This window comes from Strix aluco, chromosome 3, assembly GCF_031877795.1.
Source record: "Strix aluco isolate bStrAlu1 chromosome 3, bStrAlu1.hap1, whole genome shotgun sequence".
Lineage (NCBI taxonomy): Eukaryota > Metazoa > Chordata > Aves > Strigiformes > Strigidae > Strix > Strix aluco.
In genome coordinates, this window is record NC_133933.1 from 85,853,312 (window position 1) to 85,873,103 (window position 19,792).

General features: G+C 36.5%; 1 protein-coding gene across 11 annotated transcripts in view; it reads left to right on the forward strand.

Moving 5' to 3' along the window:
* Positions 1–19,792, forward strand: part of ASCC3 (activating signal cointegrator 1 complex subunit 3) — a 288,767-nt gene that overhangs the window by 41,257 nt on the left and 227,718 nt on the right. For all 11 annotated transcript variants that reach the window (XM_074819461.1, XM_074819462.1, XM_074819465.1 and 8 more), the window contains 4 exons: positions 10,236–10,356; positions 13,042–13,249; positions 14,002–14,143; positions 14,718–14,843. In XM_074819461.1, the coding sequence (XP_074675562.1) occupies positions 10,236–10,356; positions 13,042–13,249; positions 14,002–14,143; positions 14,718–14,843 (597 nt within the window). The remainder of the gene's footprint in view (positions 1–10,235; positions 10,357–13,041; positions 13,250–14,001; positions 14,144–14,717; positions 14,844–19,792) is intronic.

A 19,792-nucleotide genomic window follows, 5' to 3' on the forward strand; every position in this document is an offset into this window, starting at 1 on the left:
TAAAGCTTCTGAATCAGCTTCAATATATCATTAAACTTAATAAGTTCTTTTTTCTAGAGTAAGCTATTCTGTAGCTGAAAGAACTTTTCCTTTTTATTTTCTTTGATGCTGAGAAGTTCTTTTCACATCCACATGGATACATAAGGAACTACAAGTTCTGCAAGAAATGCAGTCAGATGACACCCGAAAGTTTGAGGCTCACTCATTAACTAGACACAAAATTGCCTTCCTCCAAATCATTTTATGGAAGGTGGGAAGGGGGAAAACCCCACAAAAAAACCCCAAACCCATAGCTGTTTGAGCCACAGAAGTCACAGGGCCGGGTTTCCTGCAGCTCTTGGTGTTGCGTTGTTTCTGTCCGCTGCAGCATGAGTGCTGAGGCTTTGCCATCTAAAGAAGAGTTTGTGCTGGTGCTTTACTGGTGGGCTTACTGGTGCGTGCTAATGCTGCTGTGCTCATGCTGCAGCTGCGCAGACAATAAGAGCAGGAGGCACAAAGAGCAATCATTTGGCTGGTCTCCTCTACTGGCCCTGAACATTTCTGTGTCTCTGTCAAATCTGGAAGTTACTGAGGCTTAAAACTTGTTTGTTAGTTCACACACATGTAAATGCACAGAGTGACTTGGTAGGCCTTGTTTCCTTGGAAAGCTAGGCTAAAACTTATTCTTCCCTGTGCTGAAGCCTTTTTTCTTTTCTACACACTCCTAAAATAATAAAAAAGGCTATGTTTTGTGCAAAAACTTGCCTTGTTTCCTTCTCACCCACTTGAGCATCATATGGCAACCCAGGGTGTTGGGAGTGCACAGCCTGGGGCTGGTTGACATGAGCAAAGGCATGAGGCCTTTTGGCCTGTTTCCCAGGGAAAGCCTGTTGGGCCTGGCACCCTTTCACGGAGGATATTAAAATTCTGACTTTACTATCCTAATTGGGATAAAGCTAGCTTTCAGTATTAGTGTCCCTCTGTGAAGAAACATGAACTAACTCCTTGGCTTGCTGGTATTTTCTTTTATGATGTCAATACACATTGGGATAGCGAAAGTGTTGGACTAGAGGTGAACAGCAATATGCTCAGCCAAGTCCTTTTCCTGGAATAGTCAGGTTTGGGAATTGCAGTCCTTTAAGAAAACCTGCAGGTTCTTCTCTTTTGCAGGAAAGAGTTTTGTGCCAACCACTGCCATTTTATAAGTATTGTAAATCCACAGCCCTCAAAAATATAGTTAGATTCTGATACAGAAACTAATTCTATAAATTGTTTTCTGGGTAAAGTCAGAATTTCTTACCCTTGCATCTGTGGGTGAGAAAAGCAGCAAGTGCAGCAATTAGCTAATTTTAGGATTTTTTTTTCTTCAAAATCCATTAACAGCTGATCCCAGAATACTTCTGAAGATAAATACTAGTTTGAGGAATCATGTAAGAGCAAGTTTTTCTACGTTTAAATTGGTCTTCAGGGCTTCTTTTTTATAAGGCAAATGAGTAGTCTGCTGTTTGTAGCTGCTAAAATGGTGGAAGCTGCCTTGTAGCTCTGTGTTTGAAATTTTCAAAATTAGTGTATCTGTGTAAGTTTCTAATTAGTCAGTGTTAAAACAATGATGATTGTGGTGATCTCTCAAGTCTACTTAATTTCACTTAAAATATTAAGAAAATTTACTAGGGTGCTTTGTGTTTTTGTGCTTGTCTCTCTGTCAAGTATGGTGGGCAGTTTTAGTATGGATTTGCACAAGGAGCTGGAGAAAGCTTTCCAGCAAATATTTTAGAATTATGCTGTGACAGATTATGCTATTTTTTTAATATAGAAGGATACTAAAGAGGTATTTATAATCAAAAATGATAGGAAATTAAATAGGTAAGATGACTGTTTTAGGCCTATTAACCAACATTTACATATACTTTCAATCCGATAGCCTGGTTTTTGAGTCTTGTTATAAGAAAAATAATTATGTTTTCTTTTTTTCCTTTAACTGATCAGTTTCAGTGTTTTAATTTTAGATTTCAGTTTGATTTAGAATTCTTGCCTGGTACCTGTAGGCTGAATCTTCTAAGAAATTAGTTTTCATGTTTTATTACTAATTTTGGATTTTTTTCTTGCTGTGGTTCGTACATTTCTACTTGTGTGTAGTTGAAGTAAAGTTGTGTAGTGATCTGTGGATACAGCAATACATAAAAATAGAGGGTAATGTATATGTGCTGAGGAGAGATGGTATTAAAAAGAATAAATGACTGTGTCTTTATTTGCACGCTGTATTTGTCCTCCTGGAATAAAAATGTGTCGCATGCTGAAGACCAGATTTCCAGCATTTTTTGTTGCACTGCAAATGTAGTAATGAGAAAAGCAACCAAAATGTGAATGTTGAGTAAGAATTTGTTATGAATACATTGTCTTTATGCAAGTATCTATCCTAAATAGATATATGAAAACTTTTCCATCAATTTCCTTATTCAGCCTATCTTCTAAGTTAAATTGAAAGTTTTTGTTGGGGGAATTCCTAGAATTCTGCTCCTTTTCTTTACTCTGCCTGTTTCTAACTTTGTATTTAGTTCATTATTTTCTTCTGATTGCCGACTAAAAGTAAAATCCAAAAATTCAAAGCTGTCTGATTTCACAGACAGACCTTTAAGACCTCTCTGATGACAATTAGTAACTTCTCATTCATCCTCAGGAAGCTAGCACTTGATTCCACTGGAGGCTGCCTGAGAGCCAGGTGCTCCTTGTACCCTTAGAATGCTTGCCCGTAGGCGTGTTATTCTCTCATATGTGATCCCAGTGATCAATGAGGTTGTGATATGAGAGTCCTCCAGCCCCTGTATGGAGGCACGTCCATCAGAAATGCATTCTGCATACAGTTTATCGGCAACTTGCCTTCAAAGTGCTTGAAGTGCCTGGCCACTGTTCTGTTGTGAGGCAGGTGCAGTTAAGCTGAGCTTCCTAAAACTGTACAAGTCTCCTAGGTGGAAATGGTTCCTAGGAGTGAAAGATCATTTATAGGTGGACTTAATGTGATGGGCTGTGTATTCAAAAATGCCAGGCTTGAAAAAAGATAAGCAGATCTGAGAGCTGAATGACCTTCTCACATACCTAATACCTGATTTTAATAACAGTGGTAAGAAACTGTGCTTTGTCTGGCTTGTCTTATAGGTTGATTAAAATAAGATGAAAATACAGAACATCTGAGATTTGTTTTTAAACCAATTGTTCTTCTGTAATCTGTAGATGTTAGAGGTGGTGATAGTCCATTAGTCCATTACTTTTTAACATAGTAGTAATTAGCAATCAGTGTATATATTCATGAAGTTTGTGTTGAATTTTCTTATTTAAAAAAAAAAAACCCTATCTCCAATGTCTTTTTTTACTGAATATTTTAAGCAATAGTTAATAAGAATTTTTCTTCTGGTACTCTTTGGGTTACTATATCCAGACAGCTTTTGCAGTAAGCCTGTAGCCCAAGAAAAAGGTCATATTTTCCCTATAGTTTTTAGGATGAAACAGGAGAAACTTGAGATTGTGCTATGGAGACAATTCTTCCACAGCTGTTTGAAAACTGTTCCTTGTAAAGCGGTATCATCTGCAAACAAGCCAGTAAGTGCAGGCATAGCAATTAGTTGTGTAGGTGGTACTCTGTAACCTAGACCAGCTGTTAGGCTATAAAGGTAGAGAGATACAGAGGACAACCACTGGTTGAGCTGAATTTGGTTTTCTGTTTCATTTATTGCTGCAGAGCAGTACTTAGTACTAAAGCTCAAGCAAGGTACAAGGACTGTTTCTAATCTATTTTTGTTCGCATTTGAAAAACAAAATATTTTCTGAGATTTATAGGATCCCTTCCCACGTCATAGAAGATGCAGAAATCAAGAAAATGCCCTTGTGATGGCAGATAGCTTATGATGTCAAAGTAATGCTCACAGTTCTGTACTTAATATTTGAGGTCACACTAAGGACTGATTGTGCCTTATAGAACTGAAAAGTGAATATTAGCTATTTAACATTTAGAGTAAAATCTTCTTTCAGTCCTGAACTGTGAGTTCAACAATAAAGATGTACTTTTTATGGCTGAGCCTTACTTGAAAAAATTTACTGTGTCATGCATCTCATTGGGGTTCAGCTTCTTGTTACCTGCTCTGGCAGATAGACTGCTGTCTGTCTGCAAGACTGCTGTCTGTGTCTCCTTGCTTTTTCCATATAGCTAGCATATACTCAGTAGAAATCATTAGCATGGGAACCTTGCCTCACCTTTATAATGCAGTATGACACATCTTGTCCTTTTGTTCCTAGATTGATTACTCATTATGCTTTCTTCCAGATATTAAGGCTGTGCACATAAAATGAAACGTAAAAATCATTCAAACAAATATGAGTGACTATATATCACACTCATCTATGACTTTATGGTCACTGAATAGTAGCTGAAATCATCTGGGACCTTTGTTATTGAAGTCAGTCAGGGTTGCCTTTTGGGCACAATCTGTTACTGACTTCAAGGAACGTAATAGTTTGGCTGGTATTCAAGAAACTGCTGACTGACACACAGACTCTCCCACTGTTGCCCACTGTCTAGTTTATCTCATTATTACTTAATAAAAAGGCAGCTATGAACATTCACCAGATTCCTTTTCCTGCTCTCAGGGTCTTAGACATTGACTTTTCAGGCCAGAATATATAATAATGTATCAAATCTGAAATGCTAGCACATACGCTGAACACAGAATTATGCCTCTGTGCCCCTTTCTGTGTCAGAACCCTCACAGATTTTAGCAAACAAGATTGCACAGGTGTTTTTTTCTGCCAGGCTGTCCTGAAAGGGTCATGATCTGGTTACCTGTTGGTCTGAGAAACAGGTGGGTTATTCTGTTTTTGTCATGGTTTAGCCCCAGCCTGCAACAAAGCACCACACAGCTGCTCACTCACTCCTCCCCTCCATGGTGGGATGGGGAAGGAGAATCAAAAGAGAAAAAGGTAAAACCTAATGGGTTGAGATTAGGACAGTTTAACAAAACAGCACAAGGAGAGAAGAAAACTGTAACAACAACAATAATACTAATGAAGTAATATATAAAGCAAGTGATGCACAATGCAATTTCTCATCACTTGGTACACCATGCTCAGCCCCTTTCCAAGCCACAATCACCCCCCCACCCCTGGCCAGCACCTCCAGTTATATACTGAGCATAAGGTCAGCAGGTGTTGAATATCCCCTTGCTATCCCCTTGACAAGTTCAGGTCACCTGTGAAATAGATTTATGAAAATTAACCCTATCCTAGCCAAACCCAGGACAAATTTTTACATGCAATGTTACACAGTAATGTTTTTCCACCAGCCACCTGAAGTCATTACCAGCATTCCAGTTACAGGCTCAAGTGCCAGGAACATGTGTGTGCCATTCAAACCTGCACCATCTTTATTTCAGGCATAAATTTCCATGTTATCCCCTTGTTGGAATGAGCACTTGAGATGAGTGACAGAAGCTCAGTATGTTAGAAATAAGTATGATGCTAGGAAAGTGTTGAGAATATTTCCAAGAACTTCTGTTCCTCTGGTAGTTTCTTCATTAAAAGTTACCATTAGACAGTCATCAACATGGTCCCCAGCCTTGCTGTCCTTCTAAAATTCTTTGCTTCTAGTTGGCATTTGAATGCTAGAAATTTCATCCCGCGGACTGTTGGATTGGATATGACCCTGCTAACTCCTGGGTTTGATTAATGTAAAGCATTTCATTTGGAATGAAACATAATAATTAGCCTCTTAAGATACGTAAATTGCTAGGAGTGCATCACAGTTTTTCAATTTGCCTTTTCTTCTCTAGAACAGGAAGCAAAATGTTTAGAAGCAAAATGTAATATCTGAAATTATTTTCTCAACAGTGTAAAACTTCTGGAGAACTTCTCCTGTTCTGTAGTGAATATTAGGAGTTTCTGTGCATCTTACACTTGATACTTGTTCAAAGGAGCAATGTAGCTCACTGGAGGTTAGTGCTTCATCACTTGGAGAGGCTTAAGGGTAGATAGGATTGACACTTGTCTTATAACTTTCTTAAGCTTTCCATTTTACATAAATTGTTACTTTGTTTTTCCTTCACTACTGTTTGTGGAGTTTGATTCTTTATGGACATACCTTCAATACCAATCACCTTCAACATCATCATGAGGAATCCTGTTCTGTGCATTAGAAAATGACACAGCCTCCTGTGACAATATGTTTGTAATTTGTAAATCAACAGGCAAAGCAACTTTAGTAAGCAGTCACTTCAGCATTGTGCCTCCAGCTGAACATCCAGGCATGAGGCTGAACTGCAGTAGTCAGGACTGCATCAGCATTTAGTAGGTATTGGAAGGTGTTGTGGATTTTGCTCTTTTACAGCTGGTTCAGCCACTCCAGCCTATGTTGGTAACTTAAACTTATGCTATCAAAAAATAAAATTACTATAGGAAAGATAAGTCCTGGCAAAAGAAAACCGCTTTATTTCTTGATCAGATGTTTACTGTGCCTTAGGGCTTCATTTCTCCTAGTAGGCATAAGGCAGTTCAACACAGCTCCTAATTTTCTTTTTCCTGCTCTTTGATTTATACAGTCAAGCCATCACTATAATGTGTAAGTGCTTCCCAGTGTAAGATTGATAGCAGTAGTGAAGTCGTTACTTTGTACAAACTTTGGCACCTCTTTTGAATAAGATAAACTGTGTGGCGTTTTGTTTTAACTCATGTTTACTCTAAATTTTGATCAGGATTATTTGGGTAGTGTGATTATTAATATTAAAAATGTAATTCTTACAGTGGAAAGTTTTTTTAAGAAAGCAAATTTTATGTTATTTCTGAAGATGTCAGACTCAGCATTCACTTTATTGAAGTTGGATACCAGCAAGTGGTTTTCTCTCCAACTCATACTGGTTTTCATAAGTTACCATAGGGTGTCTATTGTTATAGAAGTTTAGGTTGTTTAATTTGTTATTTTGAAAATCAGGCTTAAAACTCCCAACGAATGTCAAAGTTTTTCTGAAATGGTAGGCGGCCTTCTGAATGGACCCTGGTATATTTTTGGAAGTCTAAACAAATGAGAAGATAAAGAATTGCACTTTGAAACAACAGCATTCTGTGGTAGTTCTTAATACCTTAATTAGGAAGCAGTGGTTTACTTCTGTAGTATGAACAAATCTGATTATTAATAACATAATGGTCTTACAAGTCCTTAAGTTTAGTTATTTCAGCTCTTTGCAAACTTTTTCTACCATTGTCACCATTTCTACCATCAGTGGTAGGTGGTGACAGATTTTGCTTTTTAACTTATTCTCCATCTGTCAGCACTTCTCATTCTGTCTTGGTTTAGCTCTCAGTGGTTGTTTTCCACCCATGATCTCTGGCAGGCTTCTCGTGGGGGATGTCAATAAGAACAGGTCATTGCTTCTGGTCTTCTGTATTCTTTAGCTTTTTCCTCTCTTTCTTGAACAATGAACTTAGTCTGTCTTAGCTGTTTAAAATGTTCTGAAAGCCTCTTTCCTTTTCAGACAGCAGTAAGATTATTTAGGTGATACAGACAGTTCTCAAACTGATGGTAGCAAATGAATACCATGCTGTCCACTGATCAAGAAGGCAAAATGGAGTGACTTTTACCTCATGAGCATTGCAGACTCTGTCATGTAATACTGTATGAGTTCAGTTATCTTTGACTGGTAGGCTGTCTGGAGAATAGGATACATGGTTTTACCTTGGAGAGTAGAATATGCAGTTTCACCTTGGTATTCTTCTTTTGAACCCCTAGCTCACTGGGGATGGTGTAAGTGATACTGTTTTTACTTCATGATCTCTGACCATGAAGTAAAATGCATAACGTACTGCTGTTTGTATGGCTCTGCTGTTCTAATTGGTTGAAATAGTTTTGATGCGTATGATTTTTGTTTCAGAATATACTGGGAAATTAGAAATAGAAAAATATCTTCTTGTTCCAGAAAAGCAGTGTCATCTGTTTCTCTGGCAAAACCCATCTTTTCTGATTGATGCTTTTCTAGCTCGTTCTTAACAGCTTCCAGTGATAGAGATGCTTTGGAGTCCTATGCAGAGCTGAAGGTCTACATTGGATGTTTTAAGGCTAACATGTTGTTCGCCTTCTGGGGGTGATGGCATGTTGGTATGTGTTTGTTTTGATTTGGGGGTTTTTGGAGGGCAACATGGTAAGTCTGAATATGCTTACATTGTGTGTGATGCCTTGATGAAAAGCTAGTGTTTAAGCCCAGATCTGGTTGAATTGAAAGCATTTTATTTCTCTGTCTTGCTGGTATTCCACAGTCAACAGGACATTAGCAAAGTTGAGACAAGCTTGTATTCAGTTCTTTATACAATTAAGCTATTACAAATACTTCTTGTTGTATTTTTCCCTCCCTGCCTTAAGCATTTACCCTTGGAAAATACCTACTCCTCAAATTTACCAGTACTAATTTGCCACTTTCTTTTGAAATATAAAAATGAGGTTCTTATATCTTTAGATAATATTGGCTAAAATGTGACAGTAAAGTGACAGTGAATAGCTATGTAAAAGACAAGAATTAATGATCATTGTTAGTGAAGGCTGGATAAAAAGAAATCCATCATAGCTTGAGATCCTTCACAGCAGAACTGATGTCTAGCCAGCAGTTCCCTGTCCTGTACTTTCGTAATTCCTTCTATCCAAGTATAGAATTTTCTATTTGTCCACATTTATTGCTGCTTTTTTTTTTTTTTGTCAGACTGCTTCTCCAATTTGCCATCACTGGTTACTCTAATGAAAGAAATACAACACTTTAAACATTTCAGAGCTGTTATTTCATGGTCTTTGCAAAATCTGCCATCACTACTAATTTGCACAAACGTTGTGTTTTTCATAGAAATCCAGAGGGCCGGGAGTAACACTTTTTTTTTTCTTTTTTTAATTTTTAAATGACATCTTATATTATGAAGTACAGGTTGGCCTGAAAAGAGGTCATTGATCTGATGCCCTTGGCACTGTTCAAAATTTTGCAAATAGATAAAGAGGCAGCATAAAGTTATTTCAAGGTGTTCCCAGAGGGCAGTAGTCACAGACAGCCACAGAAAAACTCTGTTAAGGAGTTGGCAAATTAAATACAGGACAGTAAGAGACCTCTCTTTCCTTTTTATAGTCAGAACAGAAATACTTGGATCCTACAGTGCTGAAGTCTTACTCTTTTGTAGAACATCATATCAAAGTGCATCAAAACTTTTATTCTTACCTGATTCCTGAAGTTTTATGAATAATATTAGCAGCAAAGTTAAAGAACACTAAGGAGAAACTGCCCTGTTTTCCTTTTTTGGAAATTGAAAAAAATGGAGAAAAATTGTTTTAAGCAGTATTAGAAATCAAGAATGGCTTCTGATTAACTTACTGCTCTACTGTAATGCTTTGATTTTTGAGAAAATAATTATAGATAAGATGGGCAGGGAAGTGCTTTTATTTTTTGGGTGGGGTTTTTTCCATTAAAAAACAGTATTACGTGGAAAAGGGAAATTTAAATAGGCAATTGTGTTTATCTAACCTGCTGCAAGAGAATCATCTGAGTAAGAGAATCATTGGGCCAAAATAGTGCTTATTTGTATGGAATTCTGTTCTGGTGTACATCACCTACATCATGTGTTTGAATTGCACACGCTCACACACACACAACATTATATGTGCAAGTAGTATAGACTGAAGTTGATATTAATCAACTTAATTGTTTCTTCAAATTACTGCTGTACTCTACATCTGATTATTTTTTTTTTTTTTGGTAGGACGTGACTGTGAAAATGCAGTAGGCTATATCTCTTGTTCACTGTAACAAGAATAACTTCCTATTTATCTGACTTTTATGAGAAAGCATTCATTCTCTTGATTTATCTGCTTAGATTGTGGAGGAATAATTTTGCAGCATAGATTATGTAAATAACCATAAAGAAAGAAACACAAAGTTTAGTCTCGAAAACAGTTAAATTCTGTGCAAGAATCTCTAAGAGAAATGGAGTTTTACTTAATAGACAAAAATTCATAGATATTGTGTATTTCTAGCTGAAAACTTCCTGTAATTTTCCCTTTTTGTAATAGAGAATCTGTTTGAATACTAGCAATGATACCTTTTGGGTTGAATTACTTGGAGTCGAAGTTCATTAATTTGTTTAAATCTATTGTCAACAGATATGCTGTTGCTAGGGATGGAAATATTGCAGTCCTATTCATAAATTTACATTAATTTGGATAATGACTTTTGACTTTGTTTTCTTTGTAGTTATTTGAACTGCTAGGCCCTGAAGGTTTTGAACTCATAGAGAAACTCCTGCAGAACAGATCTCTGATTCTGGAAAGATCTTTGACTTGTCCAAATGATAACAGGTTCCAGACTCTGCAAGGTAAGCAACCAGATAAAAAGTTTCCTAACTGTTCAGTTACATTTCAAACAACTCTACTGTCTATGTGTATTTAATAAGCAAGCAAAAAAAAAATAGGAGTGGAGTGGACCGTGGTCTGGTTATACAGAGGAAACAAATATAGATTGCATATATTTATTTACTTTTCAACTGACTATGGGCATGTGTAATTTTTAAATGTATTAACTGTTGCTCTTTTTCAATTTTAATGGATTACTCTGGAAATAAATTGATCATTGGTTATTCCTCATCTGCTTTCCTGCTTACTCTCTACTTCAGTACTATCATCAAACGTAGGTCTTGGGGAGAAAAAAGCACAGTAACAACCACTTTTGAAGAAAATAAAGTTAAGCTTAAGGATGGATAAGCAACAGGAAAAAGTGGAGGCCAGGTTTTATACTGGGGTTTTTGTTTTTATGAGATAAATTGCATGCACAGAGTAATTCTTTTAAAATCTGTTTTAAAAATTGCTGTTGAAAAACAAGTCTGACTTTCTTCTCTGACAAAAGTAAATCTGATTGTGAATAGGTTGTGATTTGGGATAAATCTTACATGTACATAGCACCATGCAGCCCACTGCATGTTCAGAGCATACAGAGTTAGAAAAATGTGAATAAAACTAGTAATGGTGGACTTACATATCCTCATGATAATTTTAAAACGCAAATAACCCTTTTTTATTATGTTTATCTTAAATGTTATATAAGCAAGTGTTTAGAAGTTCCCCTCCTATTGTGCTGATGGTTAGTCTAAACTCATCAGAACAACTGTTAGTTTTATCTGTTCATGATTTCAAAGTGGAATGTCTTGCTATCAGTATAACAAGGTTTTGTCTCTTGGTGCTTTTTCCCTTGTCAAATAATCAAATAAAAAAACCCCAAACCATTCAGTCAAAACTGAACTATTATAGTTTTTGTCCTATGGGCAGATCTTAGTTACACAAATACTTTCTTTTCACTTAGCAGAAGCAGTATTTTGGAAGCTTTTATGAATTTATTCTTCATTATGGCATCAGTAAAAGCTATCTGGGTAATTTCTGCTAGAATGTGGAGGAAGAATATTTTCAGTGTTGTGCTTTTGAAACAATAGGAAGGCATTACTGACTGTATGCTTTTTTCAGTGATGAGAGAACCCTTCTTTGACTGTGGTAAAGTCATCAATGATATTTGATATGAGATTGAAGATGCTCTGTCCCAAGTTCAGTTTATTAATTTTAATAAGTCTTTTTTCTTTAAGTTGATCAAAGTGGTATTTCTAATGGGGTTTGAAGTTTTATCTTTCCAGAATTGCATTTGCGGAAGGGAATAATTTGTGTCTGCAGGAATTGAGTCAACTTTGAGTAATTTTTGTCTTGAGAAAGTAAGCACAAGTCAAGGAACTGTACATATACTGCATTTTTGTAGCATGCTGTACTATTCGACTATTTCTTATGTAATTTACTTCCATGGCAGTAAAGGTGATTGTTGTGCTTATCAGACAAATCAAGTAACAGTTCTTTGCTCTGGTGTGTTCAGTCTGAATTAAATTTAGTCAGGAAATTGCATCCATTGTCGCCCCCTTTCAATACAAGAAAGAGAGGGTTAAGGCTACACACATGATGGTATTAATGGGGACATTTTGACAGTTTATTAGATTTTTTTCAATGCTATTTAACAAGTTATAGTCACCTAATCCAGTATGCATGGTATGAGATGTAGGAGTTTCACTCTTACTGTAGGTGAAAACTAAGCGACACAAAATGTTCAAAACATCAGTCAAGTGGGTTATTTGATGAAAAGAAGTTTTCAAGTTTTCAGCTTCAGAGTTTAACTGCAAAAGTACATATGAAACATAATTGAATTAAGTATATAAAAGTCAAACATACGTAAACTAATAATGTTTGCAGAACTTTGAAAATAGAAGTTTAAAAGCACTGATATAGTTAAAACCGAAACAAATCTGCATTACATATAAACAACTTGGTTTGGTCTTCGGTTTTGGTCAGTAATGGCCTTGGAAGGGCAAATGTGACTGGGCTTTTTCAGGTTCCCTGCTCCCCTAGATTAATTGTTTACTGTAATTGCTCTGTGGTTCTAATTCACCTTGATTCAATCCTGCTGGTTATTCACATAAAGGGAAGGAGTCCTTGTGGTTGTATAGAATAGGATTTCATTCTCACTTGTTTAGGGAAATTACATTATGAGTATGCTTTCAATACAATCATGTTATCTAGTAAACATACACTGATTCTTAGGTGAAGAGGCTGTTTAAAAAAAATAGCCCGTTTAGTCTGTTTTCACACCATTCTGTTCATCAGTGTGTATATGTAAGAGGAGAGATAAATGGCATTTCCACTGTTGATGAAGTTATAAATATGGAAAAGTAAGAAAGTCCTTCCTCTTGCTGCTAGCCCATCCTCTTGCTTTGGGATGAAGAATTTTGTTTGCTTAATAATGGTAACTTTAAACGTCCTAAATTTGGGACATGAGCTGGTACTTCTTTTAGATTTCTTGAAACCAACTGCTGCACAGTCATCTACATAAAGCTAAACTATCTTTAAACACACATGCCACCCCCCCAAAAAAACCCCAAAACCCAAACCTCAGAAAACAAACCTTTAGAAGAAAACTGGGGAAAACAGAGATGGAATCCAGTACTTAGAGATACATACCTGTTATCATATTGCAGAACAGTGCAAGAAGTTTATAGGAGAAAACACTAAGCCCAATTATGGTTGTCAAGTTACAATTCAGTCTGAACAAGAAAAGCTGTTAATGAAACAATATCGTCGTGAAGAAAAGCGACATGCCAGAAAAGAAAAACAAGCTGGGGAAGATGGAGAAGTTTCTGGAGAAGGACTAATGTGCTTTGATCCCAAAGAGCTGCGGATGCAAAGGTAATAAATACCAAGAGTTGAGAAATGCTGATGTTGTAATTACTACTTCAACATATCATAATAGCTTATTCTCTCTTACTTTGCTTTGGTGCTTAGGTGATTCTGACTTCAAGTCACGTTTCAATAAAAGTGTAGAATTCTTTTTAATATGAAAACCTAATTTTCAGGGAAAGAAAGCAGTGATCTGCTTAATGAGAATCATCTTGGTCACCTCTATGTGGGCTGGAGATGCATATTAGAGGGGTAGACTATCTTTCTTAGTTCCTGTACGCACACTACTTGCTTAAGATTTATTAAGTCTGTACTACATCTATCAGAACTATCTTTCTTTATTTCTTCTCAAGGTTAATGGGTAATATTTTCCATGTTGTCAGCTAAAGGTAGTGGGAGTAGTAGGGGAGGGTAAGGAGCAAATAAGCTGCTGTATTTCGTATTGAGAAAAATATAGTGGGACTGGTATCTAACTGTGAATACATGTTGTTGTATTGCTCAAAAAGAGGCAAAACTGCATTTAGGAAATCCTTGCACTTACTGGATTGCACTTCTGATTTTTATCTAAACAGTGTGTTGTAAGGACTTGGTTTAACTGATGCCAGAGAATAACGCTGTAAAATTCCTTTGTTGATTATTTTATGAGGTGTTTTTTTCCTTAAATTTCCACAACTCTTGCTCTGATTTTAATATACCACATTCAGTTTTGTGATGGCTGCCTAAAATGGGCAGAATTATTGCAGTTATTTTTCTGCTCACAGAGAACTAGCACTTTTGAATGCTAGAAGTATGCCAGTCCTAGGCAGACAGAGAGAGATGGACTTCGAAAAAATTCATTATCCGCATGTTTATGATTCCCGAGCTGAAGCTATGAAAACATCAGCATTCATTGGGGGTGCAAAGGTACGTGTTTGTGCATGACCCTTCTTGAACAGTACATCTTTCCCAGTGAGTAATGTGCAGCGGGGTTCTGTGTTCCATTACGGATTCTCCTCCTTATCAGAGGCTAATGTATGAAGCAGTGCTTCTTTGCAGAGGGTTTTAAACACTTTCATGTATTCTGTTTTTATTTTGACTCTAGAAGAAATAATCTCATTCTCAACTAATACATTTTTTTTAATTTCTAGGGTCACTTAAATCATTAAAATACTATTTTTTCTCTTTCTATCTTTTGGAAACCATTGAATTGACTTTAACAAAATGAATCCTTTATGAAATTCTAGACTTAATGGCTTTTGAAATTCAATAAAATGAAGTTATCTTTTTTGTCTTTTTGGGACTATTTTCTGACTAGTAAAACTGATTATTTTCCATTTTAGGAGTTCAGTGCTATCTATAAAATGAATCAGTGAGAATTGCTTTTGTTTTTCATTTATTTTTTGAAGAAAAGTGACAAACCATTTTTCAAAGTGGGTTATATGTAATGACACTTTCTGGTTTCATACTTTCAATTAATTATCCTGTAATACTGTTTTAGGTGTTCTTACCAGAGGCAGTTCAGAGAGAAAACAACAAAATGTATGAAGAGGTGAAGATCCCCCATAGTGAACCAATGCCTATTGGTATTGAAGAGAAAATTGTTTATATTAAAGACTTAGATGAGGTGAGTAAACCATTTTAGAGATATCAAATTAGTTTTTACTTTGTATTACAAAAATCTAACTGAAAAAGGTTACCAATTAATACTGTGATATGTGATGTGTAAATGCAGCCAGTTAGTTTCTTCGCTACTGATTTGGAAGAGTATTCCTTTCATGATGACTCAGATTCAAGAAATTCCTGCTCTAAACTTCTTGTTCATGAGCTGCAATTCTCAATTCCTTTGGCATTACCTGTTCAGTTGTTTATGGTTTTGAGCTGTGATCTGAATCACTAAAATGAAAATAAAATATTATGGTGATTCTGTTCTGTTTCTGGAGACAACATGGAGAAGTGAACCCTAGCTTCTGTATCTTGACTTGTACAGGAGGTTGGCTTGTGACTGCACAGCAATATTTTGCAATCCATCAGCCTAGTCTTAGAGTAAGTACAATGCAGTTGTGGCGGTATTGAGTTATGGTGTTATAGACTGTATGGGTGTAAAACCTGAAATAGTGCTTCGTTAGGCAGAAGGCAGAAAATTATTATTAGCAAAACTTTGATGATAGAAAATAGAGGGCAGAGAGGAAAAATGCAAGTAAAGCAAACATTTTAACCTTTACTGATTTAAAATGGTGAAGCTGAGGTAAGGGAACTAAGTTTGTTGTTGGTATTTACAGTCTAGAACTTGCAGTACTCTTATCACGTGTACCTGCTCACTCCTCATTGTATATGTCAAATCTGTTGATGAATGGAAAGTTTGCTACTGATTTGAACAGGGACATAAAGAACAAACTGTATGTACATTTGATGAAGGTTTTATGTTTCTTAGCTCTTCAGCAGCATACAACATGGAAAAATATTTCCCACTTTTTTCCCTGTGGGAAAACAGGAAATGAGAATATAAATCTAATACAGTTACCCAGAACACTTTATTGGGGTTCTGAGTAGAGATTATGTCTTACATAAAGATTTAGCTCTTTTAAAACAGAAGACGGTTTAATTTTAGAATCTGAATCTGTTCTTTTATGCTTGGGTGACAGTACGTAATATCATGTTTACAAAGTGAGTGACAGCTTAACTAGATAGAAAAGTTGAGCCACTGCAGCTATAAAATGCAACACTTTATATGACAATTTTCAGCATGACAGCTTTTTGCAATGAAATGTCTTTCTACTAAGCTGAATACCACCTACTAATCTGTAAACTTTTTGCAAGAAGTACCAATATTTCAATAGATATAACTTGTTTCAGAAAAAATATAGTTCAGAGAGAAAAATAAATATCTAAAAAAAATGGTTTGCAGATTTTTATACATGTAATGTTTAAAATAAATATTACAAAATGTATCGGTTATACAAATTTCACAAATAATTTGTCTCCTTTATAGATTGTGTATCGTCAAGAGGTACACTTTTCAGTTTTACAGTGAAATTCTGAAATAGAAGCAATCTTCTTCAGAACTTTACTCTTCCATATGTTTTTTATTACAGGATATCAACTAGGAGTGTTGATAGCAAATACAATTTTGAATGTTTGAACACCTATGTATTTAATTCCCACCCCCAGCTTTCATATCACTTTGCAACAAAAGATGACAAATTTATGAATAGTTTGAACACCTGCAGGACTTGTCAGATTCCCATTTCCATTAGCGACACTTATAGATTCGAATCTTGTTGAATAGCACCTTTTTCACAATGAGGTAAAGAGGCTGAAATTGCCAGTGTATGTGGTGTTCAAGACATACCTGGTCAAGACATAAGTATCTTGGTTAGGGCAGAATTTTGTTTTGCTTTCTCTTTATGGCTGTTCTAGATCTCTTAAGCTCATAAAATCTTGGTTGGTGCTTAAAATTTTTGCCAATTAACTTTAGTCAATTTAGAGGGCACGAAGTTTTTCTGTCAATATGTTTTATTCTTTTTGGTGAACTAGTGTAAGCAAAAGCAGCAAATTTTTTTTAGCTTTCTACCTATCATATCTAGGTGCTTTTAAGATAGCTCTCATATCTCTGTAAGATGTTTGCAGGATTATCAAAAATATAAACAGATGGACAAGAGGAGAGCTGACAGTAAACGTAGCTGTAGATGGTTCATAGCAGCATCTAAAGGCACATGAGGAAGTTGAGAGTTTTGCTACTATTGACTATTATGAGATGCCATTAGTGGTAGGGTTTTGATGTAAGACATTGAGTTAGTCTAAACATCTAGATTAAAGAACCCATTCTGTTTAACAAGTCAGTATGCATGCAACCCATAATAATAAAGATCCCCAGGGGAAAAAAGCACAGAACAACCAAACCGTCTGTTGTTGCTGTTACAAGGGTATTTATCATAGCTCTCCAAGTGCTTGCTGTTTTATGGAGAAAATCCTGATGGTTTTCAAAATTATAAATATTCTTCTTCCTTTTAGTTTATTCGTTTAGTTTTCATCTGTTCTTCATTTAAGCAGTTCCATTTCTGTTACACTTTGGTGGGTTTCTTGCTTTGCCGAGAGCCAGCTCTGGCTGTGTTTCCCTGCCTCAGGTACTAACATTTGTTAGTCCCAGTATTCAAAGAAACAAATACTTTGGATTTTCTAAGGTGTTTCTCCTTGTAAAATTATCTTTTTACATCCAGGAAATAGATCACTTTTGTACTTAATAAGAATAGTTTTACTGACTTACTTTCAGGCCTAAGTTCTTAAATTCTCATTTGCCACAGAGCCACTGTGAGGAGGAGAAGGTGAGGCAGGTTAGGAGCCCCGGGTGCTCAGTTCAGTGGGGATGGGTGTCCTCCCTCAACTCCTACAGCTGTAGGGTGTCAGCCTGCTGGGGAGAGGTCAGCTGTTACAAACTGCTGGTAACCTCTCCAGAGCTACTTTGCCTACATAATAATGATAAAAGACAGTGATCCCCTTTATTTGCGATATACTTTTTTGGGGATAACAGGCTCAGTTCTGTAAGGTCTAGCTTTCTTTTGCTTGCTGAGAGAAGCTGTGGCTAGATGGCAGAAGTAAAAATGGGTTCGCACTATAGAAGATGTTGACCTTTTCTAAACACCTGCCCTCTTTGAAACTTGAGGGACAGCTGTGGGACATACAGATCATTGCTTTAGGAACAGAGTACAGCAATTTTTGTACAATTAGAAGATTTCCTAGGTCTTCTGGACTCTTCTTCGCTTGGTAATTACCTTGCCCAAGTGTGAAGAGGCTAGGTAGTCAGAAGTATTGTACAGCTGACATCCTAGTTTCTTGTTTTGTAGAGGGAAGTGGTCTTCTACTTAGATTTGATGTATGGAAAGTTTTTTAATGACTGGTGTAGATATGTTTTTAGGGGAAAGAAATTTATATGCCATTGATAATATAAAGAATCCTACATCTTGATTTGAAGATTTCCGGTGGTACCTTTGCTCATTCAAGGTTAAAAACCTGGACTGCATCACTTTTCCCAAAGGCTGAAAGGAAATAAACCTCACTATGAAGTGTGACCAATAAGAAGGAGCATGAGAAGAATAGTAGCAATACTGTGGTGGTTTGACCTTGGCTAAACGCCAGGTACGCACCAAGTCGCTCTATCACTTCCCCCCCCTTCCCCTTTTTTTTCTCAACAGGGCAAAGAGGGGAAAGAAAATAGGAAAAAAAAAAACCAACCCTTGTGGGTAAAACAAAAGCAGTTTTAATATAAGCAAAGCGAAGCAAAGGTCCACACGCAGAACCAAAAAAGAAAACAGATTTATTCTCTACTTCCCATGAACAGGTGATGTCGGGCCTTCTCAGGAAGCAGGGCTCCAATATGCGTAGTGGTTGCCTCGGAGGACCCAGGGTGACCCCACCCCCTTCCTCCTTTCTCCCAGCTTTATAGTTGAGCAGATGTCATATGGTATGGAATATCCCTTTGGTCAGTTGGGGTCAGCTGTCCTGGTTGTGTCCCCTCCCAAGATCTTGCCCACCCCGTCCCCCTGTGGGGGGGGAAAATGTCAGAAAGAGCCTTGGTGCTGTGTAAGCACTACTCAGCAGTAGCCACAACACCAGTGTGCTATCAACACCCTGCCAGCTCCCAACATAAAACACAGCACCATGAGGGCTGCTACAGAGGAAAACCAATTCTGGCTCAGCCAGACCCAGTACAAATACAAAATAAAGTTATATCTTCACTAATTATTTGTATTGGTTACGTTGACAAGCGTGGGCCTGGGAATGTACAGAGCGAGAAGCTGTGCTATATAATGGCGTGCATTTCACAGACGAAGCATGTTTAGAAAACGGAGCTGGTAGTAGCATAAGTATTCAAATAGGCAGCAGAGGTGGCAATCAGTGGTAGTGCAGAGGCTGAAGAAAAGAAGTCTTCATAATTTAACTTAATATTCACATTACCTAGCAGGTAAAAATTCTGTTATTCAGCTACTAGTTTGCATTTGTGTCACCTCTATCTTCTAACAGACAAAGGAGCTTTACAAGGGAATCTGTGAGGTATAGACATAACATAGTACTGGTAATGAAACCAAATTGTCAAAAAGTTTAATTTACCTTTAATTTTCCTTTTAAAAGAGGAAAATAGGCTAGTTTGTATTCTTTCAAGAAATGTTTCACTTCCAACTGAGTATTAATGTGAGAGTGTTTTAAATATCATAGGATATTCTCTTCTTAGTCTGTATGTTTTCATTTGCCAAAAACTAATTTTAAGGACTATTTCTCATGAGTTATGTGATTTTGATCATATTGTCAGCAGTTTGGGTGGAGTATTTGGCCGTATAACATGCGTATTGCAGAATACCCTATTAAATTTAATCTTCAAAGCTCTTAAGGTCAGAACTGAGTTAATGATAAGGAGTTCATATATATTTTGAACTGTTAGCCAAAAGTTAAACCTCTGGATCATGTAAACTGAAGTAATCTTTCATTTTAAATGTTTTTAAGTATTAGTTCAGATTACTTACATTTTTCTCATTTCCTTAAATTGATGTAAACATAGGTTGAGAAGAGATGAGAGAAATG